The 27225-nt window shown below is 49.2% G+C and overlaps 1 protein-coding gene across 1 annotated transcript in view; it reads left to right on the forward strand.

Annotated features, from left to right (window-relative positions):
* The window catches only part of LOC148513553 (adhesion G protein-coupled receptor F3-like), a 41278-nt gene extending 22139 nt beyond the window's left edge, over positions 1–19139 (forward strand). Inside the window, exons 4-7 of the mRNA XM_088481738.1 lie at positions 3541–3582; positions 10166–10219; positions 10867–10905; positions 17655–19139. Coding sequence (XP_088337864.1) covers positions 3541–3582; positions 10166–10219; positions 10867–10890 — 120 coding nt within the window. The 3' untranslated portion in view covers positions 10891–10905; positions 17655–19139. The remainder of the gene's footprint in view (positions 1–3540; positions 3583–10165; positions 10220–10866; positions 10906–17654) is intronic.
* The last annotated feature ends 8086 nt before the right edge of the window (positions 19140–27225 follow it).

A 27225-nucleotide genomic window follows, 5' to 3' on the forward strand; every position in this document is an offset into this window, starting at 1 on the left:
ATATAAGGTGAAAGAGTTGTAGGGGCATCACTAGGGGCAACTCATTTGTTTATAGACTGTAGATAAGTGTTTTATTGTTTACATATTATAAACATTGAGCCCATGGCTCGATTAGGGGTCACTTATTTCTGTGCATTCATCTTATATAAGTGGAAATACGTTAGAATTATTTGATACAATATCATCATAGGGAGACAAGGACAGAACGTGTAGCACAGATGTAGAATATATAAGTTCCGGCCGGCCTCTTTCCATTCTGTGTACAGTACAGATGGGTCAATGGACAATCCATGCTAAAACTGAAGTCTCCTCCTACAACTGGAGGCAGACGGTGCTAGGATTAATGTCCTGTGAAGGGTATTAGTAGCACAAAGGGCAGAATTGTAAGAAGCGCGGTTTATGCAAATTGAGAAATGGAAATGTTTTTGTTTCCTAAAGATCATCTAGCTCTTACCAGTGATTGATTGTCAGGAGCCCTGGGCTATACGTGTGCCTTGGGCCCTTACCCCGCACGTGATTCTTGGCTACATGTAAAGTATACATCATGCGGCTGTCGATGCACAAGGCTCGTCTAGGCTGGGCGTAGACCAGGTGTGTGCGCTGCCTATACGTAGCCAGATATATTTGGAAATCTGCAGGGTCAGCATAAGGGTGAAAATACACTATTCTCGCCTGCAGTTTGTTAAAAAAAACTGCGTAAGCTGCAGTCATTTAGCGACCAGCTCTGTGTCAGGCAAAGGACTTTCACACCGAAAAAAGAACCACGTACATAAATTATTATTATATCCCACAGACTAAATTTTAACACTATCCATATAAAATAGCAGAAGATTTAATCAATGCCAGTGTACCACCTGTGCTAAATCAGAAGAATCCACAGTGCCTGGGCTAGTGATGGCCCTTTAGGATGTAAAATAGGTCCAACCACAGTGGATGAAGCAGCTACTTGATTCCTGGTTACTGGATATTCAGCCAAGAGGCACTGTACAACAATAAACATCAAACTTATGGACCTCATTCAGAGGCGCTCGCAAAATTTGAGCGCTCGCTCTGAATGAGGGCGGCTGCATCTATTTTCCGGGCCGGCCTCCTGGCCGCTCGCAAGGCTATGGGTGACCACCCACAGTTTTAGCGAGCGGCCAGGTTGATGGTCGCGATGGTTAAGACCATCGCAACCATCGGGGCTTGCGAAGAGACCCTTGTGGTAGAGTCTCGTCTGCCGCAAGCCCCAGTGAGCTTTGTGAGTGATGTCAGTGGGGCCGCCCCCAAACGGCAGGCGTTCCGTCGGGTACGCCTCCGTTTGGCAAGCCACCTCCCCCGCCCCGCCTACAAAACTGTGTGAGCTGTCGATCACAATCGACAGCCGCCCCTTTTGTAGTACGCCCCGGAGCGAGAGATTTTCTCCCTCGCTCCGGGGCTTGTGCACGCACAGTGCGCCCGCTGCGCGTACGCAGGGCCTCTACATCGACCCGCTTGCGAGCTGGTCTGAATGAGACCCTTTGTGCCCAAGCTAACTCTGGGGCTGGTTTAGCATTACACGTAAGTGCTATTGTGAACGCAGATTCCCGATTCCCCTGCTATGCCTCTGCCTGAATGACAGGTAGAAACATTTAAGGGGCGGTGCAGGGGAAGGGACGGCCGGCATTCCCGTAAACGGGGAAGTGACAAAGCCAGAGGCCGCATCCACGGATGCAGTTCTTGCCGGCCGGCGCCATCCACCATCGTGACCGATGGTCGCGATGGGGTTTTACCAGCTTGCGACCTCGGTCGTAGTACTGGGATAACAAAAACGGCAGGAGGTGTCAGACACGCCCTGTTTCATTTGCATATTTGCAAAGACAGAATTGCAAAGCTGTTTGCGTGCAGCTTTGCAATTCCGTCCACTGCTGAAGTAGCCCCTCTGTCCCCATCATCCTGGGTTACAGGCTGTGACATACAGTATGGAATAGGCTGGACATTTCATTCACTTCAGATGATGGAAACAGGAATAGTAATTGGGGATGGGGGAATGGAACGGAGTTAGAAGACCTCAGGGCATTTCAGTGAGATCTAAATCAGCGACTGAGGAGGCAGAATGATGGGTTTCACCCAACAGGGCTTCCTGCATACCCGAGGAAGGGCGAGCATAGGACCATACCCCAAACAATTCATATAAGCTCCATCTCCTATTCTCCAAAGTCACACCCCATGCAGTGTAACCCCACCCTATCTCCCAGAGGCTACATCTATATTCCTATAGGACAAGCTGCTCTCTGCATTGTCACACCCCCTGCAGTGTAACCCCGCCCCATCTCCCAGAGGCTACATCTATATCCCTATAGGACAAGCTGCTCTCTGCATTGTCACACCCCCTGCAGTGTAACCCCGCCCTATCTCCCAGGGGCTACATCTATATCCCTATAGGACAAGCTGCTCTCTGCATTGTCACACCCCCTGCAGTGTAACCCCGCCCCATCTCCCAGGGGCTACATCTATATCCCTATAGGACAAGCTGCTCTCTGCATTGTCACACCCCCTGCAGTGTAACCCCGCCCTACATCTATATTCCTATAGGACAAGCTGCTCTCTTCATTGTCACACCCCCTGCAGTGTAACCCCGCCCCATCTCCCAGAGCTCCTTCTATATTCCTATAGGACAAACTGCTCTCTGCATTGTCACACCCCCTGCAGTGTGACCACACCCCCTGCAGTGTAACCCGACCCTATCTCCCAGGGGCTACATCTATATCCCTATAGGACAAGCTGCTCTCTGCATTGTCACACCCCATGCAGTGTAACCCCGCCCTATCTCCCAGAGGCTACATCTATATTCCTATAGGACAAGCTGCTCCCTGCATTGTCACACCCCCTGCAGTGTAACCCCGCCCCATCTCCCAGGGGCTACATCTATATCCCTATAGGACAAGCTGCTCCCTGCATTGTCACACCCCCTGCAGTGTAACCCCGCCCTATCTCCCAGGGGCTACATCTATATTCCTATAGGACAAGCTGCTCCCTGCATTGTCACACCCCCTGCAGTGTAACCCCGCCCTATCTCCCAGGGGCTACATCTATATCCCTATAGGACAAGCTGCTCCCTGCATTGTCACACCCCCTGCAGTGTAACCCCGCCCTATCTCCCAGAGGCTACATCTATATTCCTATAGGACAAGCTGCTCTCTGCATTGTCACACCCCCTGCAGTGTAACCCCGCCCTATCTCCCAGGGGCTACATCTATATCCCTATAGGACAAGCTGCTCCCTGCATTGTCACACCCCCTGCAGTGTAACCCCGCCCTATCTCCCAGAGGCTACATCTATATTCCTATAGGACAAGCTGCTCTCTGCATTGTCACACCCCCTGCAGTGTAACCCCGCCCTATCTCCCAGAGGCTACATCTATATCCCTATAGGACAAGCTGCTCTCTGCATTGTCACACCAGAAACAAGTCTATTGGAGGTGTACAATCTTATATTGTCTCAGTTAGGAGAGATGCTGTAATGTAGACATGACGGACATGTTATTCACCTCACCCCTCTCACCGTTCTTTTCTTCCTCAGGGCTTTTTCATTTTTGTCTTCGGCTGCCTGCTGGATAAAAGGGTATGTGACTTTTATGTGGCTTTTATTTTTCCATGTAGCAGTTTATAACCTAAAGTTCCTCCTCCAACCATCCATCATGCTAACTGTGTCCCAATACACCCTTCAACTGGTCACCCCTTCCCCTAAATATGTAAGCACTTACTGGCAGGGCCCTCCAACCTCTCGTTCTTTCCTAGGGCACTCCATGCAGCCAGTGCTCTGCTTCCTTGCCTCCTTCTCCCCTCAGTTACTCTGACTCTGTCTGCTCGTCCATACGCTGGGTGCAGGATCACTGAGTACCAGTAACTCATGCCAGCTTTAGTGAGCTACATTGTTCATGCCCCATCATCTGCAGTGACGTGCCATGAGGTCAATGGCTGGGGAGGCACACATGGAGATGGGTCTGAGTGCTGGGAGCCTGTCTCACCCCCTACTCACTATAACTCTATCCTCACTACACTAAGTTTCAGTGTCAATTGATTCTCCTACCTGCATTACTGTGTCTTCTCTTGCTGCTGACTGAGCTCTCCGATCTCTAAACACTGCAGTGCACTTCCTGGTCACATGACACATCCAAGGCATCCATCAGTGCTCAAAGCACGCCCCCCATACTCAGAGGCACGCCTCTATTAGCTCTCTTTCTGAGCAGCTTACTGCCTGTGGTGTGGCCCCGCCCTCAGCTCTGGAAAGAAGTGCCTGACTATACTGAAGTGAGGCTGAGCTGTTGCTGCCTCATTTCTCATCTCTCTGTAGTCCCAGGGAGCTCCACAAACCTGGTGAGTGTTAACTATGGAACAGCTGGTGACTGTTAACTATAAAAATGATTACAATAAACAAATAATTATAATCATTTTTATATTAAATCTCTGGAGTATGACAGGTGAAGTCCACATGGGAGATATGCTGCAGGCAGCGTGGCTGTGACCCTGCCCCATCCTGAGCCATAACTGGGCACATCAGCCTCCTGTGCTGGCCCCACCCACTGAGCACGTGATGTCATGATGCCACGCAAAGGGGGCGTGCCCGCCATCTCCGATAATGGCAACGTTGACCGGGCGTCCTCAGGATGCCTGATCAGCTGCATATAGTGTGCAGGGTTTCCTTCTGCAGCGTCCACAGGGCGCTCTGCAGGTGCTGCACCAGCAATCCTGGCTGCAGGGTGCTGTTTCGGGCACCCTGCTAACCAGGAGCATCCGTTGGGTGGTGACGGTGCTGCCCACAGAGCCTCTACGCTTTGTACGACAGCCCCGGTCACCTAAAGCTAGTTACTGCTGTAACTACAATTCACAATTTGCCTCATTAATCCCCCCCGGTCAGACACTGATACACTCTCCTCGGAGTACAGGAGAACTCCACAAAGTTTTGGAGTTTCCCGTAGAGTATGTGAGTTAGTATGTGACTTAGTATGTCAGATAGTAGGTGACTTAGTATGTCAGTTAGTAGGTGACTCAGTAGGTGACTTAGTAGGTGACTTAGAATGTGACTTAGTATGTCAGATAGTAGGTGACTCAGTAGGTGACTTAGTAGGTGACTTAGAATGTGACTTAGTATGTCAGTTAGTAGGTGACTTAGTATGTCAGATAGTAGGTGACTTAGTATGTCAGTTAGTAGGTGACTTAGTATGTCAGTTAGTAGGTGACTCAGTAGGTGACTTAGTAGGTGACTTAGAATGTGACTTAGTATGTCAGTTAGTAGGTGACTCAGTAGGTGACTTAGTAGGTGACTTAGAATGTGACTTAGTATGTCAGATAGTAGGTGACTTAGTATGTCAGTTAGTAGGTGACTTAGTATGTCAGTTAGTAGGTGACTCAGTAGGTGACTTAGTAGGTGACTTAGAATGTGACTTAGTATGTCAGTTAGTAGGTGACTCAGTAGGTGACTTAGTAGGTGACTTAGAATGTGACTTAGTATGTCAGATAGTAGGTGACTTAGTATGTCAGTTAGTAGGTGACTTAGTATGTCAGTTAGTATGTGACTTAGTATGTCAGTTAGTAGGTGACTCAGTAGGTGACTTAGTAGGTGACTTAGAATGTGACTTAGTATGTCAGTTAGTAGGTGACTTAGAATGTGACTTAGTATGTCAGATAGTAGGTGACTTAGTATGTCAGTTAGTAGGTGACTTAGAATGTGACTTAGTATGTCAGTTAGTAGGTGACTTAGAATGTGACTTAGTATGTCAGATAGTAGGTGACTTAGTATGTCATTTAGTAGGTGACTTAGTATGTCAGTTAGTAGGTGACTTAGTATGTGACTTAGTATGTGACTTAGTATGTCAGTTAGTAGGTGACTTAGTATGTCAGTTAGTAGGTGACTTAGTATGTCAGTTAGTAGGTGACTTAGTATGTGACTTAGTATGTCAGTTAGTAGGTGACTTAGTATGTCAGTTAGTAGGTGACTTAGTATGTCAGTTAGTAGGTGACTTAGTATGTGACTTAGTATGTGACTTAGTATGTCAGTTAGTAGGTGACTTAGTATGTCAGTTAGTAGGTGACTTAGTATGTGACTTAGTATGTGACTTAGTATGTCAGTTAGTAGGTGACTTAGTATGTGACTTAGCATGTCAGTTAGTAGGTGACTTAGTATGTGACTTAGTATGTGACTTAGTATGTCAGTTAGTATGTGACTTAGTATGTGACTTAGTATGTCAGTTAGTATGTGACTTAGTATGTCAGTTAGTAGGTGACTTAGTAGGTGACTTAGGGGCCTATTCATCATTACTAAACTTTCCCTGGAGGTAATTAGGTTTAGAACTGGCATGGAGTTCTACCTAATTACCGAAGGAATTCATCATACCTCCTCTCCATAACTATCTATTCCGAAAAGCTGTCATTTTTGCGATGACAGCTTTTCCGGAAATAGATAGTTATCCCTGTCTACACTAACTTACCGCAGCTGGAAACAGTGCTGCGCATGCGCTGTTAAATTCGTTAACCCAGCGCATGCGCAGCACTGCCTACACATGCGGTAAGTTTGTGTGTCCCCCTCCGCTCACCTGCCCCCCCCCTTCAGCACTTACCTGTCCGTGCAGCAGCCTCCGGCTCCGTCCTGCTGGTCTGTCACATGGTCTCCCAGCAGACCACAGTACAGATTAGAAAAAAAAAGTGTTTTTTTTTTCTAATCTTTATTGTGTTCTGCTGGGAGAACACAGTGTCCGACCAGCCTCCGGAGCCAGAGGACGCACCAGAGCGCCGGAGGAAGACCCCGGGGGACCTTTCCAGCTGGAAGCAGGTAAGTTTCACCTGCTATTCGCCACCTCACAGTGGCGGATAGTACCTCCATCAAATTCCGAAAATTCATAATTTTCGGAATTTGATGAATACCATAATTTCCATATCCCCATACTAATGTACTAATGTACTAATGTACTAATGTATGGGGAGTGTGGAAACTAACGCAGGGGGACTTAGCAAGGAGATATCAGTGATATCTCCTGTGCTAAGTGGCTTCATGAACACTAAAATAACGTTATTTAAGGAAAATGTCCTTAAAAACGTTAATTTAGTGTTGATGAATAGGCCCCTCTGTATGTGACTTAGAATGTGACTTAGAATGTGACTTAGTATGTGACTTTATTTACTACAAACCGCATATTGAATGCAGATTGTAGTGTCATATTATCGACTGAATTCGCATTGCAAATTCAGGCAATATCACTGGGATTTACTACAAATCCCTTACAGGGACAGAGCTTGCTATAAAGCTCTGTCCCTGTGAATCCCATCCGCACACTAGTCACAGTATTTTCGCAAAAAATACAGTGACAAAGTGCCCGCGCATGCGCCAACCGGCCGCCGCTGCTACCCCCCGGAGCTAAGCCCCGCCCCCCGGCGCTAAGCCCCGCCCCAGCAATCGCAGACCCCCCGCGACCTCCCCCTCCCTTAATAGCACTTACCTGCATAATCCGGGCCTCCGGAGATGTCCTCCATGTGTCCGGTCAGGTGATATCCCATACTGCACTGGGACCCGATCACCTGATGACCGGGCCGCAGTGCACTATGGGAGACCAGCTGACCGGAGGGGAGACATCACCAGAGGCCGATCACTGGTCCCTGGAGTCAGGTAAGTAAAAAAAAATTTTGACTATTTTTTATTTTTTATTTTACAGTAATCAGCTTGCGATCTGTTTAGACCACACAGCTGATTACTGGGACCGACTCCCGGCTCTGCTCTCCCCGTTAGAGCAGGGCAGGGCAGGAGTCCGGTAACCGGGGGAGACCCTGGATAACGCCACCTCCAGGTGGCGTTATTATCACAGGGTTTTCCCCGATATTTTTTTTACAATTTATTTTTAGTAACTTTGGCCAGATCACATTTCCCATTACAATTATGGGAAATGTGATCTGCTTACTAAAAATAAGTCATACTTAGGGGTTGGAGTAGAATTTTATGAATTCTACTCCAATTGCCCTGTAATAACTATAGGTGATGCAAAAATAATGTGAAAAGGGTGTGACAACACAAAACAGCCTTTATCACTTTATTTTAGTAAAAATAATGTTAATAAATAGAGCCCATAGTAGGTGACTTAGTATGTGACTTAGTATGTGACTTAGTATGTAGATTATAATACTAAATAAATAAAAAAAAGCTAACATAACACATTGTGGAATCATCATTATAGTGTGTACGTCACCTGCTCGCTCTGAGGTCAGCCATTTTCTCTGCAATTTACTAGGTGTCATCAGTAAGATATAATAAGGGGCCTATGTATCAGTTTAATAAGTATCTCCTGAATGTATATACAGTACAGGGGGCCGAAGCATCTACTGGAGTCTCTTGTTTGTAAGTGCAGCCCCCATAGCATAGTTTCCTACTCTCCCGTAAGGTGCGAGAGATTTTTTGGGTAGTCCCCCACAACCCCTGGAAGAGTGGCTGGATCTCCTGCATCCTGCCTACTTCCTAGTGAAATGAGTAGGATGGGGAGATATTTGTCGGGAATCGCGGGCCCGTATGGAAGAGGCGGGGCTAAGATGCAGCGAATCGCATCATTTTAGCTCCACCCCCTCCCCACAGCAATTTGCGGCATTTTACAGTTATAGCGGCAAACCTTAATGACATGAGAGTCCGCCCCACCCCCACCCTAAAGTGGTCAGCTGCATCTCCTCTCTGGGTTTCTTCCAGAGACGAGAAACCAAAAGTAGGCAAGTCTGCCCTATAGGTATCTAAGGGAGCTGCTTTTTAGCTGAATTTACCAAGCTTCAGAATGTGATGGTCCCAGGGGCAACATATCACAAATAGTACCGGGAGAGGGATGCCTCTGCAGCACTCTGTACTGATCCCTCTCCCAGCACTCTGTACGGATCCCTCTCCCAGCACTCTGTACGGATCCCTCTCCCAGCACTCTGTACGGATCCCTCTCCCAGCACTCTTTACGGATCCCTCTCCCAGCACTCTGTACGGATCCCTCTCCCAGCACTCTGTACGGATCCCTCTCCCAGCACTCTGTACGGATCCCTCTCCCAGCACTCTGTACGGATCCCTCTCCCAGCACTCTGTACGGATCCCTCTCCCGGCACTCTGTACGGATCCCTCTCCCGGCACTCTGTACGGATCCCTCTCCCGGCACTCTGTACGGATCCCTCTCCCGGCACTCTGTACGGATCCCTCTCCCGGCACTCTGTACGGATTTCGTATTTCTGTGAATAGCGGCGATTGCAAATTATATAATTATCGGGTCTAAGACTGGATAATTAATAATTATGCCCCTAAGTGTGATGCGCTATAGCTGCCTCCACAGCCTGTACTGTAGATAACAAATTAATTTTCATTAGTTTCTAAATAAAGCGCTGTTACAGCATTAATGTGATATCGGAATGCTGACAGTATGAATAATGAATGGGAAAGATTTGGGGCCTGATACCTTATTTAGTAGAGGAGTGACTGAGGCACAGGGGGCATTACAGGGGCACAGGGGGCATTACAGGGTATCTCTGCACTGTGGGCCCGATTCAGAGCCACTCGTAAGTGGCCGCTCGTTTGCTCCGAGCGATGTTTGCACAACTGCGCATGCGTATGGGTCATAATGCGCATGCGCCAACAAGTCATTGCGGTCGGAAATCGTGCGCTCGTAATACAGCGAGGGGCTGCTAATTTGAGTGACAGAATGAGGCGTTTGTGGGTGGTAACAGGGGAAAGTGCTTGAAAACGGGGAGTGGAGATCCGAACGCAGGCGTGCCAAAAGGTCAAAACGCTGTTTTATGGGAGTGCATAATTAGTAAAGGAGCGTCATCGACCACGTCACTTGGTTGTCTTTTAGCCTGAACTGCTCGCAGTGATAGCAGGAAGTAAATCCTACCACAAGCACTGCGAGCAGTTCAGACGCCTTTCGATGTTTCCGATTAATCTAATAAATACAGGAGATGATGTATGATGCGAACGGCAAAGGGGCGTCTTTACAAAATAGCGAGCGCATTTTTCGGACGCTCGCTCAGACATAGAGGCGTCAACAGACTGCAAAGAGCGAGCGCTCAATTTAAATATCCGGCCCCTTTTTAACAACGAGCGTCCGCAAATAGCGTCCGGGTCTGAATCAGGTCCAGTGTCTTCCAGGCGTAACTTAATGTCATGTGCGGAGAGGGTCACCCTGATTTACTGTGTGTTACAGGTAATGGATCTGGTGAAGAAGAGACTATCAAAGAGCCCCGTGTTCAGCAGCACAGTAAGGAGATATTATGAATACTGTATATATACGGCATATATATAGAATATATGAGAGTGGCAGCATTTCTCCCCGCGTTATCATACAGTATAATGTACAGCTGATGTCACAGAGCTGCCCTGATTAGCTGGATACAATAGCTGTCCTGTGACTTGCTACATAGATTATGGAATATTATTGGATATCTGTATTTGTCTACTACTTCATATTGCAAACATGCATTTCTTTGATAGAGATTGGATGCATGTGGCACTAGGGCAGAGAGAGGGGTGGCACAGAGAACGCTTCCTAAGGGGAAAAAAATTCCATCCAGACCATAACCCTGGAACAGTCCATACACCCCCTGAGCTCACCTCCCTCAAATCCGCCTGAGCTGCCCAAGGTCTGCCTTCCCTTCCGAGGACTCCGGTCCTGTAATCCAAGCCCCCCACCCAGTATACCATCCAAATGAGTAAGGCCAGGTCAGGGGTGCAAATACTGGGGAGGAGGAAGGGGAACATACTGCAGGTTGAGGTGTGAGATAAGTTCTCTGCCCCCCCCCCCTACATTTCTCCCTGCTGACACGGCAGAAGCACTTACATCAGTATAGGGAAACGTTTCATGTGACAGAGACAAGTTTCACTCATTGTTGATTGATTTTCCCTTAGGCTACAACAGTCAGCTCTTATTGAGGATTCTGATCGAAGGTAAGAAAACACAGGGATATAATAACCAGCTATAATTATTAGGGGTGTGCCCCGGCCACTTTTCGTGTTTTGTGTTTTGGTTTTGGATCTGGATCTTTCTTCGTGTTTTGGATCTGGATTGGTTTTGCCAAAACCTCCCTTCCGTGTTTTGGGTTCTGGGTTTTGTGTTTTGGATCTGTATATTTTTGGAAAAAAGCATAAAAACAGCTAAAATCACAGAATTTGTGGGTTTTTCTGCTCCTATGCTATTATTAACCTCAATAACCTTAATTTCCACTCATTTCCAGTCTATTCTGAACACCTCACACCTCACAATAGTGTTTTTATGTCCAAAAGGTTGCACCGAGGTAGCGGGATGACTATGCTAAACGATACGAGTGGGCGGCACAAACACGTGACCCATCTAGGAGTGACACTGCAGTGGCAGACAGGATGGCAGTTTGAAAAACTAGGCCCCAAACAGTACATAATGGAAAGAAAAAAAAGAGGTGCAAGATGGAATTGTCCTTGGGCCCTCCCACCCACCCTTATGTTGTATAAACAGGACATGCACACTTTAACATACTGTACCAATCATTTCAGCGCCAGCGCCAGCTGTGGCTGAAATGATTGGTTCGTTTGGGCCCCCACAAAACAAGCTGGCAATTAATCTGTCCCTGCACAAACTGGCTCTACGGAAGCAAGATGTCGTCCTCATCCTCCTCATCCACCGACTCCTCACCCTCTTCAGTGTTATGTACATCCTCATCCTCACAGAGTATTAATTCGTCCCCGCTGGAATCCACAACCACAGGTCCCTCTGTACGTTCTGGAGGCTGGTCTCCCTGGAAGAGTTGATAATTCATTTTATGAACATCATCTTCTCCACATTTTGTGGAAGCAACCTCCTAGGCCTTTCGCTGACAAGGTTCCCGGCTGCACTAAACACTCTTTCGGAGTACACACTGGAGGGGGGGCAACTCAGGTAAAATAGAGCCAGTTTGTACAGGGGCCTCCAAATTACCTCTTTTTCCTGCCAGTACAGTTACGTACTGTCTGACATGCCTACTTGGATGCTGTCACCGATGTAATCCTTTAACAGACAGACGCATGCTTGTCGCTGCTGCTTTGAGAATGCAGGTGCGGCTACAGCCCACACAATTCACAAAGACAGAAAAAAAAATAATTTTTTATTTTGTTTGGAGTGCACTTTGGGGGTTACAGCACCCTTTAACGGACAAGCCAGCCGGCCCTTTACTTATGACACAGGCGCACGCAGTCGCTGAATGGCAAAAGTGGCCAGAAATTTTTCGGGCCACCCAAAGCGTCTCCTGCACGCCCCTGTCGCTTTACAGAAAATTCTGTACCACCAAGTTTATTGTGTGAGCAAAACATGGGACGTGCTGCAATTTGCCCAGATGTAATGCCCGCACAATATTGCTGGCGTTGTCAGATATCACAAATCCCCAGGAGAGTCTAAGTGGGGTAAGCCACTGGGCGATGATTTCCGTCAGTTTCTCTAAGAGGTTGTCGGCGGTGTGCCTCTTACTGAAACCGGTGATACACGGCGTAGCCTGCCTTGGAACGAGCTGGCGTTTCTGAGATGCTGCTACTGGTGACGCTGCTGTTGTTGCTGCATAAGGTGATACATTTACCCAGTGGGCTGTCACAGTCATATAGTGCTTAGTCTTCCCTGTTCCACTTGTCCACATGTCCATGGTTAAGTGAACATTGGGTACAACCGCATTTTTCAGGACACTGAGGACACTTTTTCTGACGTTTCTGTACAATCTCGGTATCGCCTGTCTAGTGAAGTGGAATCTAGACAGGATTTGGAACCAGGGACACACTACTTCCAGCAATTGTCTAAATCCCACTGCACTAATGGCGGATACCGGACGCACGTCTAACACCAACATAGCAGTCAAGGCCTCAGTTATACGTTTTGCTTCAGGATGACTGCTGTCGTACTTCATCCTCCTCGCTAGGGACTGTTGGAGGGTCAATTGTTTAGTAAAAGTAGTGGTGTTCCTACTTCCTCTCTGGGATGATGAACAACTCCCAGCAGCAGCAACAGCACTAGGAGGAAGTGGTTCTTGATCTTTCCCTATTTTATTTTCATCGGAGAAAGTTTGGTCCTCCATTTATGTTATATTGATATATATACGTGCGGCTAAGGCGCACACAAACACAGAAAATATATTTTTATTTTTGTTGGAGACTAGTGCACTTTGTGGGTTACACCACCCTTTAAGAAATGAGCCAGCCGGCCCTTTACTTATGGGACACAGGCGCACGCTTGGCGCTGCTTCTTTGTTGATGCACGTGCAGCCACAGTGCACACAATTTACAAACACAGAAAATATTTTTTTTATTTTGTTTGGAGTGTACTTTGGGGGTTACAGCACCCTTTAACGGACAAGCCAGCCGGCCTTTTACTTATGGGACACAGGCGCACGCTTGGCGCTGCTCCTTTGTTGATGCACGTGCAGCCACAGTGCACACAATTCACAAACACAGAAAATATTTTTTTTATTTTGTTTGGAGTGTACTTTGGGGGTTACAGCACCCTTTAATGGACAAGCCAGCCAGCCTTTTACTTATGGGACACAGGCGCACGCTTGGCGCTGCTCCTTTGTTGATGCACGTGCAGCCACAGTGCACACAATTCACAAACACAGAAATATTTTTTTATTTTGTTTGGAGTGTACTTTGGGGGTTACAGCACCCTTTAACGGACAAGCCAGCCGGCCTTTTACTTATGGGACACAGGCGCACGCTTGGCGCTGCTCCTTTGTTGATGCACGTGCAGCCACAGTGCACACAATTCACAAAAACAGAAAATATTTTTTTATTTTGTTTGGAGTGTACTTTGGGGGTTACATCACCCTTTAACGGACAAGCCAGCCGGCCTTTTACTTATGGGACACAGGCGCACGCTTGGCGCTGCTCCTTTGTTGATGCACTTGCAGCCACACTTCACACAATTCACAAACACAGAAAATATTTTTTTATTTTGTTTGGAGTGTACTTTGGGAGTTACCGCACCCTTTAACGGTCAAGCCAGCCGGCCCTTTACCTATGACACAGGCGCACGCTTGGCACTGCTCCTTTGTTGATGCACGGGCAGCCACAGTGCACACAATTCACAAACACAGAAAATATTATTTTTTTTTGTTTGGAGTGTACTTTGGGGGTTACAGCACCCTTTAACGGACAAGCCAGCCGGCCTTTTACTTATGGGACACAGGCGCACGCTTGGCGCTGCTCCTTTGTTGATGCACGTGCAGCCACAGTGCACACAATTCACAAACACAGAAAATATTTTTTTATTTTGTTTGGACTGCACTTTGGGGGTTACAGCACCCTTTAACGGTCAAGCCAGCCGGCCCTTTACTTATGACACAGGCGCACGCTTGGTGCTACTTTGTTGATGCACGTGCGGCTACTGCGCACACAATTCACCCCCTGGACAACACTACAGCACCCCTTTAGGACTGGGACACTACCCAGGACTTTGGAGTGGACACAGCCCCTATGGACAACTGACTGCACAACACAGTCCAGCCAGCCCCTATGGACTTTGGAGGAGTGGACACAGCCCCTATGGACAACAGCAGCACAGCACAACACAGCCAGCCCCTATGGACTTTGGAGGAGTGGACACAGCCCCTATGGACAACAGCAGCACAGCACAACACAGCCAGCCCTTATGGATTTTGGAGGAGTGGACACAGCCCCTATGGACAACAGCAGTACAACACAACACAGCCAGCCCCTATGGACTTTGGAGGAGTGGACACAGCCCCTATGGACAACAGCAGCACAGCACAGCACAACACTATACTACACAGCCAGCCCTAACTCCCACCCTCCCTCTTCACTGTCCACAGCCGAGTGAGAAAATGGCGCCGACGCGGGTACCTTATATAGAATCCAAAACCCGCGAGACCCGGAAGGCGGGATGATGATGTTTTGCCTCGATTTCAGATCCGAGTCAGGCGGGAAAAGTCGAGCGTGACTCGGATCGGCTTCGGATCGGGGGGGTTCGGATTTCAGAAATCTGAACCCGCTCACCCCTAATAATTATAGGTGTTACACACCTATGTATGACAAACATGTATGACCTATGTATGTGATAACAATATTAAGTACTTCTGAAGTGGAATAAAACCCACTGACTGAGAGTCTTGTTTTATAACTCCACTAGCTGAAGTATCCGGCCCTGCCTTGGTTTAAAACTTCAAGTTTTTACGTTTTATTATGTGATGTCATCCAAATCCATCCAGTGGAAGGCCCAGAACAGTCTCCCCGGTCAAATTTCTGCCCTGTGTAGACCAACGGGGAGGTCCAACCGGGACCTTAACACCCTAGTATGTCTTCTGGGATCCAATGTTACCACTCTGTGAAGTTTTCCTTCAAATCCATCCAGTGGAAGGCCCAGAAGAGGCTCCCCAGGTCAAAGTTCTGCCCATCGTTCCCGGGTCAAAGTTCTGCCCAGAATACACCAATGGGAGGCCGGAACGAGACCTCAACCCCCCTAGTATGTCTTCTGGGATCCAATGTTACCATTTGGAGTTTTTGTCCAAATCCATTCTGTGGAAGGCCCAGAATAGGCTCTCCGGGTCAAAGTTCTGCCCAGAGTACATCAACAGGAGGTCTAAAAGACCCTAAACCCCCAAAACCTGGCCACAATCCAACTGGACCACCTCACGTTGGTTTCATCCAGATTCGGTGCAGGGGTGTCTGAATACATAACCGGACAAACAAACAGACCAATGAATTTTATATATAAGATTTGCCGCTTTGTCGCGATAACGGTATGTGGTCTAATACCTTACTTTTTCCATACTAAATAACTATTTGGCAGCTTTACCTTGAGAGCTGTGATAGTCAGGGTCAGGGGTTAAAGTGGGCTGAAATGGGGCGGAACTGCGTTCCGTCACTTCTATTTGGAGACGGAACCATTTCCGCTTCCTCCAACCCACCTCAGCCCGGCGCCACAGGGAGGCTCCATTTGCCGGCGTCACTGAGATTTTGTTACCAGCGAGCACCCGGTTCCCTCTTCGCAGTGCTAGCCGGAGGCTGAAGCTCACTTATGAGCTCTGGCTTCCGGTTCCCCCCACGGGCACTATGGGAGAGACGTCATGACATCCCTACCATAGATCAGAGGAGCAGCCAGGCGGATCGGAGGCAGCGGACGCAGGAGCGAGGCTTAAGGTATAGTTTTTTTTTTTTTTTTTTTGTGTAAACGTCATCACTATAGGGAGCATAACTTCTGATAGCACTACTACAGGGGGCACTACTACAAGGGGCATTACTCAAGGGGCACTACTACAGGGGGCACTACTACAAGGGGCATTACTCAAGGGGCACTACTACAGGGGGCACTACTACAAGGGACATTACTCAAGGGGCACTACTACAGGGGGCACTACAAGGGGCATTACTCAAGGGGCACTACTCCAGAGGGTACTACTACAGATGGCATTTCTACAGATGGCATTTCTACAGGGGCATTAATACAAGAGGCTTCACTCCTGGGGGCACTGAATAAGGGGCATCACTACTGGGGGCACTGCATAAGGGGCACTACCACTGTGGGCACTGCATAAGAGGCACTACCACTCCTGGGGGCACTGCATAAGGGACACTACCACTACTGTGGGCTCTGCATAAGCGGAACCACTACTGGGGGCACTGAATAAGGGGCACTATTACTGTGGGCACTGCATAAGGGGCACTACCACTACTGGGGGAACCGCATAAGGGGCAATACCATTACTGGGGCACTGCATAAGAGGCATCACTACTTGGGGCACTGGATAAGGGGCACTACTATTGGGGGCAATGAATAATGGGCACTATCACTGTGGGCACTGCATAGGGGCACTACCACTCTGGGCACTGCATATGGGGCACTATCACTACTGGGGGCACTGCATAAGGGGCACTATCACTACTGGGGGCACTGCATAAGAGGCACCACTACAGGGTGCACTGCATAAAGGGCACTACCACTATTGGGGACACTGGATAAGGGGCACTACCACTACTGGGGGTACTGCATAATGGGCACTACCACTACTGGGGGACTGCATAAGGGGCACCACTACAATGGGAATTGCATAAGGGGCACTATTGCTGTGGGTGTTGTATAAGGGGCACTACTACTGTGGGCATTGTGTTTAAGGGGCACAAATGTGATCATTGTGTAAAAGGGGCACTGCTGTGTGTTATACATGAATGAGGGACACTACTATGTGGTGTATTGTGAATCAGGGGTGAATCATGACTGAGCTACTCTTGTGTGACCACGCCCCTTTCTTTTGAGACCACGCCCTTTTTTCCAGCTATACTATTATATAAAAGGCCTCCGAGGGGAGGGGGGAAGTTCCACCACTTATCTAGGACCACTTTAAGCACTGTCTGGGGTATGGTGAAGTGATTGCATCATCGTAGCCCCGCCCCCCACTATACAATGCCACTATTACCAGCATTGTAAAGCAGGGGGGCGGATCCTAGATGACGCGACTCAATGCGAATTGCTGAGTGAAGTGGCGGCCGGTGGCTCCAGCATACGGGAGACCTGCCTGCCTTTCCGGTGGCCGGGAGTGACACCCGATGTTTGGGAGTACTTTACACTGACCGCTCATTCATGATGCTGCCTTAATATTAAAATTCTATGTATGAGACAAGCACATGAGGGATGTGGGTTAGCAGTCTTGGTGTATGCAATGTCTGTAAGCTGGCTTTTCTTTCCTTTGTAGGTTTTCAGAACTAAGTATGACGACTCGTTCAAAGGACTCCGGATTCCTGCACTGTTATTGTTACATTCGCTCATCTCACACTGTCTTAGACTTAGGCTACTGGTGACTGTCCAGCCACCATCACTGTAACGTATTCATTACACAGCCCAACATAAAAACATTGGGCCTGATTCAGAGCCAGACGCTATTTGCGCTCACTCATTCAGAAAAAGGGGCCGGCTATTCAAATGAACCGTTCGCTCTTTGCGGTCTGTTCACGCCTCTAGGTCTGAACGAGCGAACAAAACTTGTGATTGTTTTTTGGAAAACTACGCCCCCTGGCCGCTCGCATCCTACGTCATGTCCGCTATTTATTCGATTAATCGAGTACATCGACCAGCGTCTGAACTGCTCGCTATTCTTGTGGGTGGTTTTTCCTACCGCAATCATGCGAGCAGTTCTGGCTATAAAATAACCCAGTGACGTGGTCAATGACGCTGCCGTATTAATTATGCACACCCATAAAACGCCCGTTTTGACCTTTAAGCACGCCTGCGTTCTGATCTCCACTCCCCGTTTTCAAGCACCTTCCCCTGTTACCACCCACATACGCCTCCTCCTGTCACTCAAATTAGCAGGCATTCGCTATTTAGCGAACAAACGATTTTCGGCCGCACTGACTGGTTCGCGCATGCGTATTACGATCCGTACGCATGCGCAGTTGTGCAAACATCACTCGGAACGAACGAGCGGCCGCTTACGAGCGGCTCTGAATCAGGCCCATTGTTTAGCTGCCAGGGATATTTGAATTTAGGGTACATTGGGGTTGTTGAATTAAAAAATGAAAGTAGTTATTTATTTATTTATTCGGTAATAGTTCTTCAGATAATGGATACCCCCAAGTAATAAGAAACTAGGTGTTCACTCCGCAATCATCAGATCTAGAGTATTCCCCGTCCGTATATAAGTGTATTTTTTGTTTCTCGTCCGTGTGTCCCACAAAGTAGAGCCAATCTAGCAAAACCGATGTCATATTCAGAATCAACACCACAAAGTAACCCCAAAACCGCTGTAATATGATTGGCAATACAGCGAGTGTTGATGGGTGTTATCAATCACTGCAAAAACACTGGTGACTGGTTACACATTTCCACTCCTTGTAGAGCATGTCCTGCGCGTCAGTGACAATAAACAGACATAGCTGCGTCATCGCAATTCTAAGTTATATCTGATGACATCTTACCAAGACTCATTTACAAAGTTGGCATCCTGTGGCACTAATGATGGCCCGCACTTATTATGTACAAAAGTGTCCTTTTACACTGGCAGTTTGCAGATCAGATTGGTTATATACAATATCTGATGGGAGTAGTTTGTAGGATCCGGCTGCATACCTGGCAAGAAGTCACATTAACGGGGATTAGTATGGAGCCACAAAGACTAACAAACCATCCCACCCCCCGTCCCCCCAAAGGATAAAAAAATCACATGGGTCTGACTTTTGCTTTTGTGACTTTGGCCCTCATTCAGAGCCGGACGCTCTGACCAGAGCGCTCGCTCTGAATCAGGGCCCTCCTCCATAAAAATGGAGCGTCCTCCTGGACGCTCGTATAGCTGTGGGTCACCACCCACAGCCTATACGAGCGTGCAGGTTGATGGCCGCGATGGTCTTGACCATCGCGACCATCACCACTGCGAGCCGGAGCCTGCGGTTGAGTTTCTCTCTATCAGAGCCAAAATCACTCCCACTGACATCACTAGTGATGTCAGTGGGCCGGCTTCTGACGGTAGGCGTTCCCTTGGGAACGCCCCGTCAGGGAGGCACGCCCCCGGCACACCCACCAATGGGGGCGTGCTGTCAATCAACATCGACAGCACGCCCCCTTTGATCAGACACAACGAGCGAAGGAAAGTCCTTCGCTCGTCGCGTCTGGCGCATGCGCACGACGTAGCTCCCGCCGTTGTGCGCATGTGCAGTGCACACCATCGACCCACTTGCGAGCGGACAGCCGCTTGCGAGTGGGTCTGAATCAGGCCCTTTGTACCTTCCAAGCGCTGTTTATACATGAATGAACCTTTCTAACTACATACAGTACAGATGTAGCCACGCTCGTTGTTGCCGCCATGGACGCGCAGGAGCACAAGCATTGCGACATAGCGCAGCACGAGCCAGGCTGTGACGAGTCACAGCCGGCGTTTACTCCATTTAAGTATAGGGCATGCACATACATACATACATATACGCACACGCACGCCATCGCCCCACCCATGCCGCGATGCGCAACTGTTGTATGTAATAACACAATACAATAATGACACATGATAGTGACACATGTACTGTGCGTTTCTCTGAGCAGGATATTAATAAAATATATTACATGTATGGCAGGTTGTATTATTTCCAGAACATGATGAGCCCCAGAAGATTTTCAGAACTGAAGGCGATAAGACATAAGGAGAACCTGTGTATGTTCCTATACACGTGACACTTCCACTTCATGCAACTGCTGAGGAAAAGTGCAAAGAGCCCGCGGTAGCCTATGGCTGACAATGCAGTGATGGGTTAAGGCGCCTACACACTAAGCGATGCCATATCGTGTCTGATTTCTCCCCTGGCAGCTCCCCAGCAGTCGTGGGCACGAATTGGTATTAAAAATTGTCCAAATTGACCCCCGATCTATCGTGCATCCTAACTATGCCAGTGCATGGCGACTGTGATTGTCAGATCTTGCCTGCCAGCAGCATCGTGATCGTGAGTGGACACTCACGATTAGGACATATTTTACACGATCTCTCATTCCGATGCATCGGAATGGGGCGGATCGTGTAAAATATTGCCTAGTGTGTAGGCACCTTTAGGGGGACATATAGGTGCTTGGAATCGCCAAAGGGAAAACTATTGTCCAAAATATGCAGTACCACATGTAACCTCAAGGTGGCAGTCACTCAATTCACATTTTAAAATACAAAATGTAATGTATACTCTATACTAGGGATCTACATTTATTTATTTATTACCAGTTATTTATATAGCGCACACATATTCCGCAGCACTGTACAGAGAATATTTGGCCACTCACATCAGTCCCTGCCCCAGTGGAGCTTACAATCTATATTCCCTATCACATGCTCACACACATACACACTATGGTTGATTTTGTGGGGAGCCAATTAACCTATCAGTATAATTTTGGGGTGTGGGAGGAAACCCACGCAAGCACAGGGAGAATATACAAACTCCACACAGTTAGGGCTGTAGTGTGTATTGAACCCATGACCTCAGTGCTGTGAGGCAGTAGCGCTAACCATTACACCATCTGTGCTGCCCTGGATATATATATATATATATATATATATATCTATATATATATATATAATGGTGTGGGATTTATTATAGTATAGAGAGGCATCCATGAAATTCTAGCTTTCCTCCTGTAATAAACTATATAATGTACATAATATCTGTGTCTGAAAGCATTACATTGACCTGCGTCTTCCTACATCCATACAAAATACTGTATAAAAAGGCAGAATAACAAAAATTTCCTCTGTGCCCTGTGAGCGACACCTGTCCACCTGCATCAATATGTTAAAGTACTTGAATATTATAATAACATAGTGTTGGGGATTTATACTATGTAGTATGAACTGACTGGCACTACCGGAAAAGGACCTGCTGCAATGTATGAAAAGTTTACTATTCAGTTGCTCAGCAAAATCTGGCTGCTGTAGACTTTCACACTTGTGATCGCTTGGCAGACGACACACAATCAGGTACAATATTTTTTGTAAAAGGAGACAGAGACACACAAATGGGGGGAAGATACACTCGGCATGCAGAGACAGGTGCACATGCAAAAGCAGACAAAGAAGGGGGAAGAAATTGAGCAAACACACACAAAGAGGAGGCAGAGATGCACAGGTACACAAAGGGGGGAAGTGGCACACAGAGGCATAGAGACTGGTAGAGACAGAAGAGGGGGAAAGACTGACAGACCGGATGTCATGATCCGCTGCAGTACCACTGCTCCACCAGTGGTGCTGCTCTCTTCATTGGTGCTACTCCACAATGTTCCAGCCAGTCTGGTTCCATATGCTGTTTGGTGATACTAGAAGCCTGTGTTAATTACCTGAACCAGCAGCTATGGGCTGCACCTGTGACTGTTTTATTTAAACCTGCTCCACAGTTACTTCTGTGCCAGATCATCCTGTCAGATTCCTGTACTTCTGGTTACATTTTCATTCTACTGGATTCTGCTTCTTGGGCTACTGGTTTCCCTGTGTCGCTGAGGTACGGCTTTCCCAGATGCTATCAACTGTTTTGCTATCTGCTCTGGTGCTATCCAGAAAACCTGCTCAGTATTGCTTCAGCATATCACCAGTGCAATCCATTTAACTGCATCTGACTCACCAGTAATCTGCATTACCAAGAGTATCCTGCATCTGACTCAGAGGCATATTTATAAATTATCAGGTTTTATCGCTTCTCATTGCAGAGAGGATATGGCAGAGAGGCTGGTACATACAGAGGAAGGACAGAGAGGCTGGTACAGACAGAGGAAGGGCAGAGAGGCTGGTACAGACAGAGAAAGGACAGAGAGGCTGGTGCAGACAGAGAAAGGACAGAGAGGCTGGTAAAGACAGAGGAAGGACAGAGAGGCTGGTGCAGACAGAGGAAGGGCAGAGAGGCTGGTGTAGACAGATGAAGGGCAGACAAAGGAAGGACAGAGGCTGTTGTAGACAGGAAGGGCAGAGAGCCTAGAGAAGATAGAGTAAGAGCAGAGAGGTAAGAGATAATGGCACAGAAGGGAAGGGTACAGAGGCTGGTGAAGGCAGTAAGAGCAGAGGCTAGTGCAAACAGGAAGGGCAGAGAGGCTGGTGCAGACAGGAATGGGAGAGAGAATGGCAGAGACAGGGAAATGTTGAGAGTCTGGTACAAAGAGGAAGGGCAGAGAAGCTGGTGCAGACAGAGGAAAGGAAGAGAGACTGGTGCAGACAGGAATGGGAGAGAGAATGGCAGAGACAGGGAAGTGTAGAGAGTCTGGTGCAAAGAGGAAGTGCAGGCAGAGGAAGGGCAGAGAGGCTGGTGGAGAAATGAAGGGCAAAGAGGCTGGTGCAGACAAAGGGGAGACAGAGGAAGGGCAGAGAGGCTGGTGCAGACAGAGGAAGGGCAGAGAGGCTGGTGCAGACAGGAAGGGCAGAGAGGCTGGTGCAGACAGGAAGGGCAGAGAGGCTGGTGCAGACAGGAAGGGTAGAGAGGCTGGTGCAGACAGAGGAAGGGCAGAGAGTCTCGTGCAGACAGAGGAAGGGCAGAGAGTCTGGTGCAGACAGAGGAAGGGCAGAGAGGCTGGTGCAGATAGAGGAAGGGCAGAGAGGCTGGTGCAGACAGAGGAAGGGCAGAGAGTCTGGTGCAGACACAGGAAGGGCAGAGAGTCTGGTGCAGACAGAGGAAGGGCAGAGAGTCTGGTGCAGACAGAGGAAGGGCAGAGAGGCTGGTGCAGATAGAGGAAGGGCAGAGAGGCTGGTGCAGTCAGAGGAAGGGCAGAGAGTCTGGTGCAGGCAGAGAGGCTGGTGCAGATAGAGGAAGGGCAGAGAATCTGGTGCAGACAGAGGAAGAGGCTGGTGTAGACAGAGGAAGGGCAGAGAGTCTGATGCAGACAGGAAGGGCAGAGAGGCTGGTGTAGACAGGAAGGGCAGACAGGTTGGTGCAGTCAGAGGAAGGGCATAGAGGCTGCTGCAGACAGAGGAAGAACAGACAGAGGAAGGGCAGAGAGGCTGGTGCAGACACAGGAAAGACAAGAGATAATGGCACAGAAGGGAAGGGTACAGAAACTGGTGCAAACTTAGGAAGGGCAGAAAGGCTGGTGCAGACAGTGGAAGGGGAGAGAGACTGGCAGACAGAGGAAGGGCAGAGAGGCTGGTGCAGACAGAGGAAGGGCAGAGAGGCTGGTGTAGACAGGAACGGCAGATAGGTTGGTGCAGTCAGAGGAAGGGAAGAGAGTCTGGTGCAGACACAGGAAAGACAAAAGATAATGGCACAGAAGGGAAGGGTACAGAGGCTGGTGAAGACAGTAAGAGCAGAGGCTGGTGCAAACTGAGGAAGGGGAGAGAAGCTGGTGAAAACTGAGGAAGGGCAGAGAGGCTGGTGCAGACAGTGGATGGGGAGTGAGACTGGCAGACAGGGAAGTGTAGAAAGGCTGGTGCAGACAGAGGAAGGGCAGAGAGGCTGGTAAAGACAGAGAAAGGCAGAGAGGCTGGTGCAGACGAAGGGGAGAGGGGCTGGTGCAGACAGGAAGGGCAGAGAGGCTGGTGCAGACAGGGAAGTGCAGAGAGGCTGGTGCAGACAGGAAGGGCAGAGAGGCTGGTGCAGACAGAGGAAGGGCAGAGAGGCTGGTGCAGACAGAGGAAGGGCAGAGAGGCTGGTGCAGACAGAGGAAGGGCAGAGAGGCTGGTGCAGACAGAGGAAGGGCAGAGAGGCTGGTACAGACAGAGGAAGGGCAGAGAGACTGGCAGACAGAGGAAGGGCAGAGAGGCTGGTGCAGACAGAGGAAGGGCAGAGAGGCTGGTGCAGACAGAGGAAGGGCAGAGAGGCTGGTGTAGACAGGAACGGCAGATAGGTTGGTGCAGTCAGAGGAAGGGAAGAGAGTCTGGTGCAGACACAGGAAAGACAAAAGATAATGGCACAGAAGGGAAGGGTACAGAGGCTGGTGAAGACAGTAAGAGCAGAGGCTGGTGCAAACTGAGGAAGGGTAGAGAGGCTGGTGAAAACTGAGGAAGGGCAGAGAGGCTGGTGCAGACAGTGGAAGGGGAGTGAGACTGGCAGACAGGGAAGTGTAGAAAGGCTGGTGCAGACAGAGGAAGGGCAGAGAGGCTGGTACAGACGAAGGGGAGAGGGGCTGGTGCAGACAGGAAGGGCAGAGAGGCTGGTGCAGACAGGAAGGGCAGAGAGGCTGGTGCAGACAGAGGAAGGGCAGAGAGGCTGGTACAGACAGAGGAAGGGCAGAGGGGCTGGTGCAGACAGAGGAAGGGCAGAGAGGCTGGTGCAGACAGAGGAAGGGCAGAGAGGCTGGTGCAGACAGAGGAAGGGGAGAGAGGCTGGTGCAGACAGAGGAAGGGCAGAGAGGCTGGTACAGACAGAGGAAGGGCAGAGGGGCTGGTGCAGACAGGAAGGGCAGAGAGGCTGGTGCAGACAGAGGAAGGACAGAGAGGCTGGTACAGACAGAGGAAGGGCAGAGGGGCTGGTGCAGACAGAGGAAGGGCAGAGAGGCTGGTGCAGACAGATGAAGGGCAGAGAGGCTGGTGCAGACAGAGGAAGGGGAGAGAGGCTGGTGCAGACAGAGGAAGGGCAGAGAGGCTGGTACAGACAGAGGAAGGGCAGAGGGGCTGGTGCAGACAGAGGAAGGGCAGAGAGGCTGGTGCAGACAGAGGGAGGGGAGAGAGGCTGGTACAGACAGAGGAAGGGCAGAGGGGCTGGTACAGACAGAGGAAGGGCAGAGGGGCTGGTGCAGACAGAGGAAGGGCAGAGAGGCTGGTGCAGACAGAGGAAGGGGAGAGAGGCTGGTGCAGACAGAGGAAGGGCAGAGAGGCTGGTGCAGACAGAGGAAGGGCAGAGAGGCTGGTGCAGACAGAGGAAGGGCAGAGAGGCTGGTGCAGACAGAGGAAGTGCAGACAGAGGAAGGGCAGAGAGGCTGGTGTAGATAGGAAGGGGAGAGAGGCTGGTGCAAACTGAGGAAGGGCAGAGAGGCTGGTGCAGACAATGGAAGGGGAGAGAGACTGGCAGACAGGGAAGTGCAGAGAGGCTGGTGCAGACAGAGGAGTGGGAGATAATGGCAGAGACAGGGAAGGACAGAGGGGCTTATACAAACCCCATAAACAACATAGTGACGCTGCCATTGACAGAGATGTAGAAATGTTTAGTGACTCATTTTTTGCACAATACAAAGAATAATGAGATGTTCTCTTCCTCTCTAACCATCTTTAGTCAGTAATTATAATTATAAGTTTTCAGATCTGTTAAAAATGACTTATTCTACCTGCTGCATTATATCATTAGCAATGTTTTCATTTACTGTAAGTGTGTAGGACTCAGGGGCCTATTCATTATCGCATGGAGTTCTACCTAATTACCTGGGAAATCCATCATTCCTCCTCTCCATAACTATCTGTTCCGATAAGCTGTCATTTTTGAGATGACAGCTTTTCGGAAAATAGATACTTTTCCCTACCTGAATCCACTGCCGTCCTCTCCATAGCTTTGCACTGCCAGGGATCAGTCCCCCTGTGGCCACTCCATCCAGGATATATCCACGCACATGGGCGCCGAGAGGGGGTGGGAGCGGGTACAGTTTACCCGGGCCCAGGCTTCCTAGAGGGGCCCGGCGGGGCCTGGGTCCAGCGTAGCGCCCCCTCCCTCACATCAGCCCAGCACACAACTTGTGCTGGGCTGCCGTGTGAGATTGCTCGCGGCTGCTGCAGCAGCCGGAGCAGTCTCCTATGACTGTGGGGGGGAGCGATCACACTGATCGCGCCCCCCCTCTGCTTAGCGCCGGGCTGGGGGGCTTACAAAAGTGTTATTTTTTATTTTTTTTTCAAGGGGGCGTGGTCACGCCTCCCATGATTAGGCCATGCCCCCTCCTTTACCCCGGCACGGCCAGTCTCTCTATGGCCCTGGAAACTGCAGCCACAGGTGTTCCCACCAGGAAGCTAGCAACTGCAAGATCTGTCCCCCGGCGGTGTTTTCCACTGCCCCCGCTGCCCAGTCCATCCAGGATCTGCCAGCGGTGGTTCTGCCCTAACCCTGTGTCACCGCACCAAGCAGATCCCCTTGGCCACAACTGCCCAGCTTTCATACTGAAGCTGCTGGTCTGCCCGGCTAGAGAGGGATCTGTCACCCGGCAGCGGGTCCGGCCCCCCTCCCCCGCATCCTCTGTTCCCCCATCCTGCCCGGCTGTAAAATAATGATACAGGAGGAATGGACTGTAACAAGCGGCTATAAGGGGGCAAACATGTGGACGCGGCCAGCGGGGGGATGAAGTGTCTGCACCAGCTGCGGGCGGCTTCGTGCTGTGTGCCAGGTGCCGTTTGGAGCTGGGCACCGGAGGGATGGAGGCTGCGGGCAGGAGCTGGGCTCAGGAGGGCTGTAGTCTCTGGCCACTGAGCTTTGGGCAGTGAGAGGACAGCGGAAAGTGATCTGGAAAAAAAATGGCGTAAAGTTACACAGTCGATTTCCGAAAATAAATGATTTTCGGAAGTCGATGAATAGCATAATTTCTACATCATGGAAACTATCATGGCAGGACTGTAACCAGGAGATATCAGTGATATACAAGATTGATGAATGAGGCAAAACACATATTTATGTAAAAATTGTGTTAAAATCGTTATTTATAGGATGATGAATAGGCCCCTCAGTATTTATAGTAAAAAAAGTATAGTAAAAAGACATTTTGTAAACACTGCTATTAGCGTGATAACAGGATACTACAGGTGTCCTCACCTCACCCTCGCACATCTCAGAGTGGAAAAGATCAGATTACTACAACTGGTAAAGTAGAACAATTACTATAGACGACAGCGACTTTTGTATAAATAT

The sequence above is a fragment of the Taudactylus pleione genome, unplaced genomic scaffold (assembly GCF_031769625.1).
Source record: "Taudactylus pleione unplaced genomic scaffold, aTauple2 ptg000277l, whole genome shotgun sequence".
Lineage (NCBI taxonomy): Eukaryota > Metazoa > Chordata > Amphibia > Anura > Myobatrachidae > Taudactylus > Taudactylus pleione.